This window comes from Equus quagga, chromosome 17 (assembly GCF_021613505.1).
Source record: "Equus quagga isolate Etosha38 chromosome 17, UCLA_HA_Equagga_1.0, whole genome shotgun sequence".
NCBI lineage: Eukaryota > Metazoa > Chordata > Mammalia > Perissodactyla > Equidae > Equus > Equus quagga.
This window is the reverse complement of record NC_060283.1, coordinates 39037556-39053226: the sequence shown is the minus strand read 5'-3', so window position 1 is coordinate 39053226 and position 15671 is coordinate 39037556. Positions and strand designations below refer to the sequence as shown.

The 15671-nt window shown below is 45.0% G+C and overlaps 1 protein-coding gene and 1 non-coding gene across 4 annotated transcripts in view; both read left to right on the top strand.

Moving 5' to 3' along the window:
• ATG16L1 (autophagy related 16 like 1) overlaps positions 1-15671 on the top strand; it is a 37957-nt gene that overhangs the window by 13476 nt on the left and 8810 nt on the right. Inside the window, exons 6-13 of one of the 3 annotated variants that reach the window (XM_046643762.1) lie at positions 1597-1662; positions 4060-4146; positions 4800-4856; positions 5076-5126; positions 5755-5857; positions 8945-9050; positions 12463-12533; positions 13227-13298. In XM_046643762.1, the coding sequence (XP_046499718.1) occupies positions 1597-1662; positions 4060-4146; positions 4800-4856; positions 5076-5126; positions 5755-5857; positions 8945-9050; positions 12463-12533; positions 13227-13298 (613 nt within the window). The remainder of the gene's footprint in view (positions 1-1596; positions 1663-4059; positions 4147-4799; positions 4857-5075; positions 5127-5754; positions 5858-8944; positions 9051-12462; positions 12534-13226; positions 13299-15671) is intronic. The other 2 variants (XM_046643763.1, XM_046643764.1) reach the window with 2 other exon arrangements.
• LOC124229687 (small Cajal body-specific RNA 6) lies at positions 6788-7063 on the top strand. The gene has a single exon (XR_006885948.1). It is a non-coding gene; the product is annotated as a small Cajal body-specific RNA 6 (non-coding RNA).

Below are 15671 nucleotides of genomic sequence, written 5' to 3'. Positions count from 1 at the left end.
GCTTCCCCCCTTCCTGCCAACTCCCCAGGTTAGATGTCCTCCTTCCAGCAGCCTTTGTTTCCCTGGGTCATTGCAGAGCACGCTGTTTTGAAATAGCTCTTCATGTTCTGCCTCCCTCATTAGGCTGAGGAGTGTCCCCACAGTCTGGCACGGTGGCTGCTGTGGCAGACATACTCGGGGAATATGTGAGCTCTTAAAGAAGGACATTTCCTTTCAGCTGAAGGCCAGCCTGCAGGTGTGTCTTCTCTCTGTGACCTTGGGTCTCTCCTTATCCGCCTTTTCAGACAGGTGCCTTTCTGGTAGAGGAGTGTTACCACTAAGATTCTGGTTTTCCTTCAGAAATAGTTGATAGGTCTTCTATTCCAGCTAAGAAAAATTTGTTAAGCTGTATTTTTTGTTGTTTGTCTTGTAAAACTTACTTTTCAGGGGCTGGCCCTATGGCGTAGTGGTTAAGTTCATGTGCTCCCCTTTTGCTGCCTGGGGTTCCCAGGTTCAGGTCCTGGGCATGGACCTACACACTGCTCATCAAGCCATGTGGCGGCATCCCACATACAAAATAGAGGAAGATGGACACAGATGTTAGCTCATGGCCAATCTTTCTCACCAAAAACAAACAAACAAAAACCCTTACATTTCATCTTGCAGGTATAAAATTAAGAGTGTAATGCACTTTTTCAAGCTACAACCTCATCCCTTCCTGATTCTGATATGCCACCCAGAGCACTTTTCCTCATTTTGGGAATTATCACTGTGGTAGAAGCTTTAAAAAAAAATTCCAGCAGGATTCTTGACTGGAGCTCAGTAGCAGTGCTAGCGTTCTGGATTGGGGGTCCTTCACAAAGAGAGTAAAGCCACACTTGGAGGTGAAACTGCCACAGAAAAGAGAATGAGGCCAAGGTTAGAAATTAGGGAGCTGCTGAATTTAGGACTTGGGAAGGAGAACCAGAAATAGTTCTGAGGGGGGGAGAGAGGATGCGACTGCTGACTGCGGAGAAATTTTGCTACAGCTGAGACTGAGGTGTCCAGCCTTAGTAAATGGAAGCTGTATACACTTTGACAGTTCAGGAATCTCACCGTACCTCAGTTCCCTCCTCTGTAAAATGGGAATAATAGAACTTAACCTCAAAGCATTGTTATAAGGATTAAAAAAGTAACTTAAAACCTGTCAAACAATAAAACCGTGCCAGGTACCAGGAAGTTCTAAGTAAATCTTTATTATTGTTCTTGCTCTTGGTATGTTAGTGTAAGATGATTTGCTGTAGAAAACTAAGTGGGCTGTGAGTGACCCTGGATAAACTGCATGGGTCTTCCTGTCCTGAGGGCCTGGGTCCCCACAGAAGGCAGGCGTCTCCCTTGCTGGGTCCCTGCTTTCTCTAATAACATAATCCCTCCAGGCTTTGCTCTGCAGTCCTTTGTAATGGGAGCCCTGCTCATGTTACAGGCGTGGCTTTGGGCCTGTGGTGTCTTTGTCCAAGGTAGCTGTTATTTAACAAGCACTGAATATTCAAATGTGTTATCAGAACTGGTAGTTTATTGAGAGCCAAAACTCTGTGTTTTCTTTAAGCAGACGTAAATAATGGGCTTTCTTAAAAATAGGAGGCGCCAAGCCCGGCTACAGAAAGAGCTTGCAGAAGCAGCAAAGGAACCTCTACCAGTTGAACAGTAAGTAGAGATACATGAATCAAAACTATGCTCTTAATAATTTGATTTGCTCTTTTTAAATAGTTTTATAATATTTTTATTGCTATAAAACCATTGTGTAGATCTGAGAAAGAAAGCCAGAAGGTTTAAGGGAGAAAATTAAAAAACTCATTACCCTCCAGAAAGTTGTTCCAGTTTACGCTCCTCATCAGCTGCATGAGTTCTGACTTCTGCAGCCTTAACAAGTGGCAGCATCACTGTCTTCCTGTTGACATGTTGATCCGTTTTCTGCCCCTCGTTGGGGCTGTTGCAGTGTAGTGCTGGGCCTGGGTTCTTTCTCTTGCTCTCTCCTTGGTTTGTGACTTTAAGTAGAGGTTTGGACAAACTTCTGAAGCGTAAGTGAAAACTAGGATCTCTTGGAACAAAAGGAATTGAATCAGTTTGGAGCTTTTTCTCATCTGGAGTTGGGATGGAAGATCTTCCCTAAGATTTGAAGCTTTGTTTTAAGAGTGGTGGATATTTTAATAACTAAATTCCCTTTGCTCTAGTTCAGTAGGTATTTTCTATTGAAATATATTCTGGAATATAGTGTTAGAATTATGATCCACTATTTTTTTAAATGTTGATTGCTTCCTTATAAATGGAAGAGAGTGGTTTAAATTCAGTTAGGAGTCGCCTACCGGACAAAGCTCTTCATTTATAAGAAAACAAAGGCTCTTATACCAAGCCTCTGCTTCAGATGTAGCATATGTACATTTCTTCTATACTCTCAGATGTGGAAAATGAATCTCATCTATTTTCCTGAAACTACAGAGTAAATAAATAATTGACCTGGAAATGAGAGTCGGTTCCGTAAAAATAACAGCTTACGAAAGCAGCATTTGTCTGCCTCCTCTTTGCCAGCGTAAACAGGTGACTGGGTATAACAGACAGGTCGGTCATCTTGCTCAAGATCACACAGGAAGGGGCTGAGCTAAGATGCAGACCTAGGGGTATCAGACTGTAAAGGCCGGTTCTTGATCTCTTGCTTCCCTGAGAGTAGAGTTTTTGGGGCAAAGGACATTTACATCTTTGATGGGTTTTGATAACCAGTTGCCACATCCTGTGGTTTTCATGGCCCTGGGCCTTTGCACAGTTCCAAGTACCTTTATGACTGTAAAATTCTATCTTAAAGCCTTTCCATGGGCTCAGCTAAGATTTGCCACTCTCACCGTCTCCACTGGTCCGCTGTCGCCCTTGTGTGAACACAAGTGACTGCCCCATACCGCAGCCGAGAAGGAAGGAGCACTCAGCCGTGTTCTGTTTCTTCAGGCCTGCCTTTGTTCTCATCTGCATCCTGGCCAAGACTGGGTTCACTTACACAGAATCTGAGAGTCAAGAGCCAAGGAAAATAAGTTTACTTGGCCCTAGTTTAACTTGCTAGGTAGCAAGTTCTTAAGTCTGTGTTTACATAATCCAGATAATAAATCCTGGGAAAATCTTGCTTTCAGGTTCTTATGAATCCGGAAATCAGGTGAGATGGTCTTGGGTTATTACATTTTGTTATTTTACTTCTCCATGCAGATTGCAACTTGGTGGGAGTCCATTAAGACCAAAATAATTACTTGCCTTCCCTCCAACCAGGAAAACAGGGAGGAGGGGGAATTCCAGAAGTGCTTTGCATCCGGTGGGATAAACAACAGCAAAGGAGCGTGTTCCTAGCACTTGATTACTTCGTGTGAACTGTGATGGGCTCCCCAAATGTCAGAGGCACTAGTGTTTAAGCACAAAATAGCCAGAGGCAAAAATGAACTGCGTTTAGATTTCGCTTTCCTGGTTTTTATTATTAAAGTTATATTTAAGACTGGGATGTGAATACAGCTGTTAGTTTCCCTGCCCTGTTAACAGTCCCTTTTCTTAGTCCCCTGGGCCTTCTCCCTACACTGTCATTTCCTAGCACTCCGTAGCTACCGCTACCGATCCTCTGTGCCGCTCAGCGTATCTCAGGGGAACTGTTTATCGTGAGGGCTGCCATCCACTTGTTCACGTGCAGGAGCCTTTCAGCTGCGAACCAGACTTCTTCTGATGCGCAGAATCTACGTTGGTACTGGTTAGTGGTTATAGACTTAATAAGCCATTATTTGATTGCTTTTCAAGTGGGAGCTGTGTTTAGACCTAAAAGGATCAGAAGCTCACATTTAAGGTGATTTTCAGTTGGAATTCTGGATTTGATTGGAACAGGTTAAACCTTTCCTCCTTGTGTTGCTCAGAGCATGGCAGTGCCTCCGTTTTCTCCAGAGACCTCTTAACCATCACCACCACAGCCAGCTCGTGTAGGCTGTGTGTGACTAGGAAATGGTGTGGCCTTGGCAGGACAGACTCATCACAAAGCTCCTGTTTAGCAGGATCAAAGACTCGGCCTCTCACCCTTCTTTCCAGGGATGACGACATTGAAGTCATCGTGGATGAAACCACCGATCATGCTGAGGAGACCTCTCCCGTGCGAGCCATCAGCAGGGCAGCCACGTAAGTAGACGGGTTGGGCCCGAGAGGGGAGCTTGAGCTGTAGTTTGACAGAGGACGTTCATGGACACGACAGAAGGACAGTCTGATGCCCTCAGGCCCTGTTGCTAGAACACCTGGCCCCTCCTGCACAACCACAGGGATTGTGACTTCCTGAGTGTCCCTGTCTGTCTCAGGTCACCTTTAGGTAGGCGAGCCGTCCCTTAGTGCTGCTACTAGCCGTTAAGCAGAAAAAAGTGTACTGGCTTCCTGAAAGATGGACAGTTAAACCCAGGCAGGGTGATTGTTTAGATCGTCCTGTTTCATTCATACTTGAGCTCCAGGATTTTTTTTATTTGCTAAAGCAGGACTAAAAGAATGGGGATTGGTTATTGACAGCCAGACGTGGTTAGGTCAGTTAGTTTCATTGTCTAAAACATTATTTCCAGGGACATTATTTTAACACTAGGGAACCTTTCAAACTTCCAGCTGGGTTTTCCCTCCTACCTTCCCACTGTTTTCTGGTGATTCAATACTGTGTTGGGTTTCTTGGCTGGGGTTTGGGAACTCAATGGAAAATATGCACCCTGGTACCTATTTTTGTGGACTGTTTTTATTGATTGATTATTTGGGCAAAGTGTTTCTAAGGTTTAAACCTATCCTCCCCTCCTCTTTAGTAAGCGACTCTCGCAGCCTGCTGGAGGCCTTCTGGATTCTATCACTAATATCTTTGGGTAGGTTAGAAAACCTTCGCCTTCCCTTGTTACTGTGTGTGTAAATATACCTAAGTATATGTACATGATTTATTACCGTTTTTAAACGTACACCAGAGTTTCAGTGGTGCAGAGTATACAGATGCCTTGATTTCAGCTTTTCATTTAGCTTCTTCCTTTTTTCCTCAACTTCCCTTCTCTTAACCTCGCTGCGCGCTGATCTCTGGCCTGACTCTCTAGTCTGTCCGAGTCTCCCCTTTTGGGACATCACTCTTCTTCTGATGCTGCCAGGTGAAAACGTTATCCTCCTTAGCCCAGCATGCAAGTGTGGGTCGTTGGTAATCATACTGATCACCGCTTCACTGCCTCGATCGTCGAGTGTACCTGTGCTAACCCGGTGCTTTGCATGTCGCTGGGACTGCTGTTTGCCCTCTGCGCAGGGCGATTAGATGGAGCTCCTTGTGCAGTAATCACGCTCTCATTGCTCTTTCTTTTGGCATGTGTTCCACTCCGCCTTGACCACAAGTGTATACTGAGGACGATTGTAACTAGGCATAGAAATCATCTTAAGGTAGTTTTACAAAAATACCAACAAGCTTCCTCAGAGCTAGCAGTTACATTCTGTTGAGAAAGTTTTCTAGCAGTTAATTGACTGAGGAAGCAGCTGTTCCTGAGGACTGCTTTTCAGTGTTGACTTTTGGAGTCCGTGAGTTAGCAGGCAGCGTGCAGGTTATATGCTATCTTAGCAGCTGTCATTTGAGTGAGGCTGCTTCTAATTTGGTGAATTGTTCTGTGGTTTGAAGGGTTGAGAAGGGAAAAGAAGCACTTGACCAAGGTCATCTTTGAGTCCCTTCTGAGGTTTGACGGACGGTAAGCCTGGGCAGTCCTCTCTAATGTTCTCCTTCGTGTTACTCCTCAGGAGGCGCTCTGTCTCTTCCTTTCCAGCACCCCAGGATAACGTGGATGCTCATCCTGCTTCTAGTAAAGAAGTGAGGGTGCCAACGACTGCATTGTGTGTCTTTGTGAGTATGGTTTATCCCCAAACCTGTCCAAGCTCCGTATGGGAACAGCCCGACAATTAAAGTATCCTTTCCACTGCTGCAGCTAAGCCTTGTATTGTTCTATTTCTATCAGGCTTTACACCTCTTGGCTCTGACTGATGGAAGGGGTTGATATTTGTGGAGGACGGAACTTGTTGCAACCATTCTTCCTAACACAGGGCTGGCTGAGGGAGAGGATCAGTACGATGAGAGATGGGGCAAGGGAAGACTGATCAGGGATGGTGAGACATTGGGGAGTAATTCATCCAGTTGTCACCAGTTGGCTCCAGTTTAGAGCGAGATCGTAGACGGCAGTCTATTATGGAAGCCCAGTGGGACAGCTGTTGGCTTCCTGGATTACACCTGTATCTGTATGACCTCTGACCATTAGGAGCATATGGTTTGAATCAGGACATAGTCCTAAGCAGAAGCCACTGTGATACCAGGGCTGTCAGCTGGAGTTCAGAGCTGCCTCCTAGTACTAAAGGATGATCCGATCCCAGCGAGGGTGATGGATCAGAGATTGAACCAGCCTGGGGACATGTAGAGTCCCTGGACAGGCCTAACAGATGTGTCGGGGGATTTGGGGTGGAAGGTGAAGCAGAAAAAGCAGAGAGAGACCAGGTAGTTGGGCTGACTTGGGTTGTGTAGAGTGAGTCAGAGGAGCCAGCTTTCGGAGAGAAGACTTCTTGTAAAAGTGGATGGAGTTATATGGCGGTGTGTTCAGTTCCAAGCATAGGGAAGAACTTTAATAATTAGATATGATCACACAGTGAACTGGCTGAGCGATTGACCATCTGGGACATTGTCAAGAGAGTCTGCTCTGGAGGAAGAGTTGGACTGGGGGCCATTAAGGCCGTTTCTTGTCCTCACTCCGCTCCTCTGATTCCCTAAGGGGCCTGGGCTCCTGGAGGTCGATGATGATTGGTAAAAGGTCTGATTGCACTTCATGTCACAGTCCCTTGCTTGCCCTCAACTCCCAGCAGCCCATTTTTTTTCTCCTGTCACACTGAAGTCATGTGTCTGGGATAATGGAGCAGCTGACAGTTGGGGATTCTGTCAGCATGTGTTTCTGAGAGAGAATGGGTCACAGCTGACAAGTATCCAACAGAACCAGTTCTGCAGGAGATTGATGAGCGGCAGCCCTGGGTGTGACGGTGCATGATCTCAAGTTTTCAATCTGAGACCTCCTGCTTAGAAAGTTAGCATAAAAAAGAAAAGGAAGGGAATTGCAGGGAGTAAAGGTTTGGTCACCTGTCCTACAGCTTTTGAGCAGTGGGCCACAAGAGGGGGCTGAGAAATCCGGTCACCAAGCCAAGTAATAATAAAGTGCTGCTTATTCCCCTGTCAGTTAATAGAGTCACACTCTCAGTATTTCAAGCATCTTACAGTTTTTCAGTCCCAAGCAAATGTGAAGATTAGATTTTATCTTCCCAAAATGATTTTTTAGGCAAGTGATTGATGACCTTTTTTTTTTTTCTTCGCTGAGGAAGATTCACCGTGAGGTAACATCTGTTGCCAGTCTTCCTCTTTTTGCTTGAGGAAGATTTGCCCTGAAGTAACATCTGTGCCAGTCTTCATGTGGTACATGTGTATGTGGGTCGCCGCCACAGCATGGCCACTGACGAGTGGTATAGGTCCGAGTCCAGGAACTGAACCCGGGCAGCCAAGCAGGAGCCTGCTGAACTTAACCACTAGGCCACAGGGCCGGCCCCCTGATGACCTGTTTAATGATCTAATATTTATAATCCATGTTTTCCATGGGGTTTTTTTTCTTTTTAATATGGGATTTTTCAGTTATAGGCAGAGGTAGAGATGAAAGAACTTCCAGGTACCACCGTCCAGTCAGTGGCTTCAGTGAGCCACATTTGCCCATCTTCTTCTCTCTCTCCCCCTTCTGCTACAGCAATTTAAAACAAATCCCAGAGGTTGTGTCTCATCCATAAATCGTTCAGTGTCCGTGGTCTTCTGAGAGAGATTATGGCAGCATCTTCTAGTATTCTCTTCCCATTCTAGAGTGGATGCTTTTTACTTGGTTTCCCTTCTTATCCTGAACACAGAAGCCATCTTCTCAGATTATGTGTTCCAGGGTGGATGTCAGTCTCAGAAATTTCCTTCTGAAGAATTTAAATTCTCCCAAAATAACCCATTATTTTTATTGAAGGCCTACTCACAGTCAGGCACAGTCTTAGGCTGCAAACCTTACAAAGTCTGTTTTTAATAGATGGGCAGACTGAGGCTTTGGGAAGTTATGAAACTTAGCAGTGGTCACACTGCTTGCACGCATTAGTGCCATGTTGTCTCCAGAAAGAGCTGCGTAGAATCCCACTATAATACCGAGGGGAAGCAGTGGACTGGCATTTGCTCATGTTTGGACTCCATTGCATATACTCCGGAAAGCCATAAAAGCTTGCTTTATCATGAGAAGCCATACTATACTTGACATATGTAGTTTAGTGTGTAGTATTAATGCATTTGAGACCAAAGAGAGGCACTTAATCATAGGTTTACTTTTGAGCTGTTGAGATCATAGTAGAGTATAGGTTGAAGTTTCATTATTTTTAGAAGAAATAAAATTAATGCAAAGAAAAACTTTAGGCAGTTAGTAACTGTAAGAATAAAATGATCAGGGGCCTGCCCCGTGGCCCAGTGGTTAAGTTCGCACTCTCCACTTTGGCCACCCGGGGTTTTGCCGGTTCAGATCCTGGGCGTGGATGTGGCACCGCTCATCAGGCCATGCTGAGGTGGCATCCCACATAGCCAAGCAAAAAGACCTGCAACTAGACTGTATAAGTACGTACTGAGGGGTGTGGGAGAAGAAGAAGAAAAAAGATTGACAATAGATGTTAGCTCAGGTGCCAATCTTTAAAAAAAAACAAACAATACAATGATCATAGAATCTTAGGGGACACTGGGCTAGGAATCCAAGTCAGTTTATGATTGGATCCCTCTCTGTAAGGGCGGGTGTTTATTAACCTTTGGTTAGGTGTCCAAAGTGTTCCTTTGTATCAGGCTCAGTCCTCTTGGGAATGACAGTGATTGGGTTTGACACAGACGCTTGTCTTGCAGGATGCTCACGACGGGGAGGTGAACGCTGTGCAGTTCAGTCCAGGTTCCCGGCTGCTGGCCACAGGAGGCATGGATCGGAGGGTTAAGCTTTGGGAAGTGTCTGGAGGTGAGATGCCATCGGAGTGCACAGAAGGAAGTTGTGTTGGTGACATCTGGGTGACTTTGCTTTCACACATTCTTTGAATGACTCATCTTCTCAAAACATCCAGCATTTTGTGTAAAGAATCATGGGACCAAAGCATCATTCCATTTCAGTCACTCTTGACAGCTGAGTGGATGTCTGCTCGGTTTCCAAGTAGTGACTGGAAAATGCTGTTAAGTTATGGATAGGTTTGTGTTTGTGTTTTCTCAGATATATACTGATCAGAACCTCTTCCCAGACAGTACTGGGTTTAGAAGGAAAATACAAAATCTTAGTCATGGACTCTATAATTGAACTATGCTTTGAGCTGTGTTTTATGCAGTTAATAATGCCAGCGGCCATAGCCTAGAAAAAAGTGACTCAAGTCGTATCTGAGCTTGGGAATAGAGAAGAGGGGTGTGTCACTAGGAAAAATGTGTTGAACAAACAGCTTCTCAGACAAGGGCCCTAAGCTCAAGACTCAGTCTCGTTGATTAGACCTTGTTTCAGAAATGACCTCAGATACTCAGAAATGGGATGGCATTAAAACAGGAAATGGGAGTTAATGAAACCCTGTCTCAGAATTCTGAAGCTGGGCATAGCCCAATTTCATCCTCTTGAGATTCATGTAAGTATACACGTATTTTCAATAAAGCAAGGTCACCAGTGAGGCCGAAGGTTTCCATGGGAGCCACTTTGTCAGGTTTGCCTAGTTGTAGCACATACCTGCTCACTGTTTGGCCACAAAGAGCAGCAGTGCGCCTGTGTCCGCGTTACTTCCTCTGATCTCAGTAGCCCTGTGTGATTAGAAAGGTGGGCGTCGCCCCTGTTAGATGAAAGCGCAGAAACTCTGAAGCACTGCTTGTCCGTAGTTGCTTGATTTCCTTGGCCAGTAAATGATTCCCTTGGCAAGGGAGCAGTAGAACCAGCGCCCGAGCTGGGTGTTCAGACTGCAGCCTCCTCGCTTTCCACTGTGGCCTCCTCTGAGCTGTGGAGCCGCTCAAGAAGCGCGTGGTTGCTGCTTTTGACGTGTTCAGGGCAAAAGCAGTCTCTTATGCCTTTGATTATAATAGATTATCAGTAAAGCACCACACTTGTCTTCACTGGCCTTGATTTTCAGGAAAGTGACTCAGTAATTAAATCCCTGGCCGTTACAGCCGGTTGAAGCCCATCAAAATGTGTGCGTTGTGCCCAGAAACACCTTATAAGTGATCGCTACTGAAACTGTTACAGAAAACAATGCTAGAATCCATATCATAAGAATAGGAATTTTATGCAATTTGGTTTTTAAAAATCTAAGCAGATTGTTTTGATTATGCCTTGCAATTCAATAGAAATTACGCTGGAGGTATTTTTGTTTTACTCCTTGGTCAGTAAAAATACCTGTAAGAAAATTAGGGATACCGACCTTTAGTAATAGTCTTGTCTTTTTGCTGCTGAAGAGAAAATCAACACTAATCAAAATTAATATTGACATAATTTGTGCCAGAACAGAGTTTGTGTTAATAAACTGAGATGTTTCTACTTGGTCTACAGAAATAACAGAATGTTTGGCAGCATTTTTAATAATCTTTAGGAACAAATATTAGTCATGTCCTAACTTTTTATAGGGCCTTTCTTCCACAGAGGACTTCCTGAGTCTTCAGGGTTTTTCCCCTTGGCTAATATTTATTGAATCTTGAAAGAGACCAAGTCCAAGAGGCCTTTTATGGAATAGTTCAGGGGTCCTGTTTTTTACCCTTTAAAAACATCAGACGAATGGCACTTTCTACCCAGTAGAGCGTGTGTCCTTGCTCATTCTGTCAAAAGGAGAAACATTGGGAATTACTTATACAGATGGTATGGACAGTCTCCCCTGGCGCCTTCTAGATAAAACAGCTTTAATAAGGAGCTTGGTCTTCTGAGATCAGTCTCTTGTGTAGAATGATATTTATGGGTCATTTGTTGCATTTTGGCATTGTGTTAACTGCCAAACAAATAGACCGATATTTTGGGCATAAGCCAAAGAGGTATTTCTTAGAATTTGCTGTTATCTTTCTATCTGTGACGGTCTAGTCTAAACGAAGACCTTAATTAGTGGGTGACTTTTTTTTTGACTCTTGAAAATCTAATGAAAGCTAGGATCCAGGAGAAGGCATTAAATTTGCTATATTTTGCAAGTAAATTGAGAGGAGGGGTTCATTGACCAGGTTAATAATCCTGGCCCTAAAATGTGTTTGACAGCTCCAAACCAGCATTCATATCATTATTACTATTTAGAGGTACTGAGTGTTCACTGAAATGTTCCCTATTCTGTTGCTCCCCTTTTATGAATTTCATTAGAGTGGTTTCCTAGTTGTTTTCCTAGCTTGTCTGTATAGGTCATCCTTAAGCTACCCTTTAAAAAAGGAACTTAATCACATCGTCATTGTGACTGTTACACTTCTGAGTTTGTGTCTGCATCGTCATTAGAGTTCCCGTGTGGGTGGCCAAAGATGTCTGACAGCAGGGCCCGGGAGTGGGTGGCCGGGTCTGGGGAGAGAGAGGGGAGCGCCCTGGCAGGCAGTTAGATTGCCAGCATATGGTTCCTGGAGATAGAGTAAGTGTAACGAAAAATTCCAGAAACTCCAGACTAGTTTTACTGGCATTCTAATGACTAGCCAGTAACACAGAACTGAAAAAATTTCTCTTCAGATCTTTATGAGAATTACCACACCTTGGGTTCTGAAAATTTAATGGTCAGGCTCTACAAAAGGGATTGTTAAGTTGACACAAATACTGATCAAATTCAAAGATGTATTTCTGTAAATTAGAAATTTTTACTGAGAGGGTCCGACCCCGTGACACAGGAGTTAAGTGCGCACGTTCTGCTTCGGCGGCCCAGGGTTCGCCCATTCGGATCCCAGGTACGGACACAGCACCACTTAGCAAGCCATGCTGTGGCAGGCATCCCACGTATAAAGTAGAGGAAGAGGGACACGGATGTTAGCTCAGGGCCAGTCTTCCTCAGCAAAAAGAGGAGGATTGGCGGCAGATGTTAGCTCAGGGCTGATCTTCAAAAAAGAAAAATTTTTACTGAGAAATAACAGAACTGAATAAACTCAGCCTCTAGGTCTGTTGACATGCTTTCAAAATCCTGCACTTATCTCTTTGTGAAGAGAATCTATGGCACTAAGTTTCTTGAAAGGAACAGCTTAAGGACACGTGCAGGATGCTAGGCTCTGCCTCTGCGTCCATCTTCCTTGCTCTTCGAAACTGACGAATGGTATATTTTTGGTATATTTTTGTCTAGTAGTCTGTCTTGCTGTTTTTGATTCTGTAACAAAGTAATCGGCTCCCATTGTATTTCAGGTGCTCCGTTTTAACTTACCTGTTAGCTTTACCTTTCTGTCTTTCTTCAATCTTTCTTTTTATGCAGACAAATGTGAATTCAAGGGTTCCCTCTCCGGCAGCAACGCAGGCATTACAAGCATTGAATTTGACAGTGCTGTGAGTATCTAATACCCATGGAGACAGGCGAGTTTAGAGGTTTTTAGAAATAGTTTAAGATGTCTCGTTGTTGAAATTTAAACGTAACTCATCTGATTTTTCTGCTATGCTCTGTCTTAAGTCAAATCAGTGTTAGAGGAGGATGCAGGTAGATTATAAATCCTATGCTGACCATTACCATGTTGGAGCCTGGGTGGGGCAGGCAGGTCTGTGGTACCCAGCAGTCAGTGTCTGCAGACTTGAGAAAAGCCCCGCTTTGGGCCAGGGCAGTGCAAGTGAGAGGAGAGGGTCTAGCTAGATGTGTTGGAGATGAGCAGGTCTCCCAGGGGTTAATTGGGAAGAGAGGCAAGGGGAGAGTCAGTGCCTCTGGGCTCTCCGGCTTTGACAGTGTGTAGAGAAAACCAGCATTTGCTGTTCATGAATGTGGCGGGGAAAAGTGAACAAGGGAGGACGAGTTCTACTTTGAGCTGGAGGGTCTGCAGCATTCAGGCGAGGCTGAGTGAGCTCAGAAGGGTCTGGACTTGATGGGGGTGGTGAGTTGACAGCACACCAGTGATAATGCCTGGTGTTGGGATCAGGTGAATGGTTTGGGGCTTCTAGAGCTCCTTGGACTTGACTCCTGGGGAGTTTGTATTGTGTGAACTGAATTCCACTATTGTGGCTAAAATTTGTTTTCCCCCTTTATTCCTATAGGGATCTTACCTCTTAGCAGCTTCAAATGATTTTGCAAGCCGAATCTGGACTGTGGATGATTATCGGTTGCGGGTAAGATGCAGTTAAGAAAATTAGTACAGTTGTCTGAGGGGGATTGGTACCAGGGACCCTTGTGGATACCAAAATCCACCGATGCCCGAGTCCCTTGGCCCTCTGTGTCCCCAGGTTCCACATCTGCGGGTAGGGAGGGCCGAGAGTATAATCTCCAAACTTCAAGTGGTTACTGGGGCACAAAATGTGGGAAGTGGCAGGTTGATTAATGAAGAGAATAGTGTGTGTTTTCCTGAAAACCATACTTGATTCCCCCTGCCTTTTCTCATTGGAAAAATTTGTATTTCTACTTTATACTCGTACTTTGTCCAAGATTCAGTTAAAAATATTTGCAGTAGGAGGGCCAGCCCATTGGCATAGTAGTTAAGTTTGTGCACTCTGCTTTGGCAGCCCGGGGTTCGCAGGATCAGATCCTGTGCACGGACCTAGCATTGCTCATTAGACCATGCTGTGGCAGCATCCCACATTAAATAGAGGAAGATTGGCACGGGTGTTAGCTTAGCAACAATCTTCCTCAAGCAAAAAGAGGAAGTTTGGCAGCAGGTGTTAGCTCAGGGCCAATCTTCCTCACAAAAAAGCAAACAAGAAAATTGCAGTAGGAAACACTGACATTTCTGTGAAAGATTTGGGATACTCCTGCTTATAGGAACCAGAAACTTGATAGTTACCAGTTTTAGCTGAACTTCAGCAATCTTAACACCAGCATATGAATTGTGTTTGTTATGGGCTCCAAGACTTAGCAATTACCCAACGGAGTATAGCTGGAAAGTAGGACGTGTAAGCACATAGGATGCGCTTGTGATAAAGAGAAACAGCTCTGAAATGAAAGCTAGGAGACAGTGTACAGGAAGGGAGGACAGGGGCTCAGATGTTCAGCAAATCTGCATCTGAACCCAAACCTGCCCAGGAGTCTCTTGGATTCTGCAATGGAGACCAAAACTTGGTGGCTATATCGCCTTGTTCTAATGAAAACCAGCTTAATGTGGACATGCTTTTCTCCTGAAGCTTGAAGGAGTCTTCACTTCAGCTCACTAAATAAAGGCTACTGAAGGATAAAATGGAGGATGAACTTGACATTCGTAGGCTTTTTACCAAAAATGTTTGACACAAGCTCTTGTGTATCAACTCACATGGAAAATGGCGTGATGTTGAGATGAACTTCTTAAAGATAAATCTACAGGGAGGTTGTCGGGGGCTGCGCTAGAATGGTCCGTTAGGTGGTTTCTGGTGTTCTGATTTGATGATGTAGGGATGGAGCTGGAAAAATCCTTAGAAACACAGTTAACATCACTTAGGCCTTCCATCTTCTTGAAGCAGCTAAATGCAAAATTACCAGTATTAGGTGCTAGCCAATACCTGAAAGATGGTGGTAATTCTTTATTCTTAGTTGAAAGAAGGTCCAGGGCTAGGTATGCAGAGTATGAGACATGAAGATGACAAACATGATGTTCTCTCGTGAAGGCTGAAGGGCCTGCCCTGTGTTCTCATCTGAATGAGGGCACAGAGAGGTGACTGGAGGCCTGCGGGCAGGCCAGGACTGCTCAGGCACCAGCTCCCATCTGGCCAATGCTCGCACAGGTCTCAGTGGGAGGCCTGTAGATCTGCACCCTAAACGCGGAAAAGATGCCCAGCCTGTTCTCAGGGCAGCATTCCAGTCTGGCCTGCGGTATGCCATCCTTGATTTAAGCGTCTGTCTCTTATTGGACATTTAAGACAGGGTTGAGTACTTCTGCAGATGTTTCTTGCCTAAAGGAGAAGGGACTTTTCTTGAGTGGCTTCTGTGCGTTTGACCCAGTTCTGAGGTATATTGTGTACCTACAGCTTTAATCCTCAGGAGGAACCAGGTGGGGTAGGTAGATGAGGAAGCTGAGGCTCAGATAAACCCATAAAATTACACAGTTAACAAATAAGATGAGAATTGGAATTGAGGCCTGTGTTCTTTCCTCTGTTTGCTTGGCCTGGGTTAGCCTAGACTGAGGTACAGTAAATCTGTCTAATTAGTGAAGACGAACATGCAGCCTTCCTTATATTTTAGGTGGGCATCAGCCTTTGGGTCCGAAATAGCAAGAAGGGGCCCTGGAGGAGGCAGGAGGATAGACCTGGGAGACAGGTCATGTGGCAAGCTTTCCTACTCGGCCAGCTTGCAGAGGTGGATGAGTTTCACTGGAGAGGGTGCTCTCCACGGCTGGGGCACCATGTGCAGGCTGTGGGCTGACGAACTGGGGGGTGATGCTGGGGCTTCCCTGCTGGACTGGCTGGTCTTGAGGGCCTCTTGTCTGCTCCCACCTGTGTCCTGTCCCTCGGTAAATGTCTGAAGGAGATCAGGAGGCCTTTTAAACAGGTTCTCCATGCCCAGCGAAAGTGCAGGGAGCT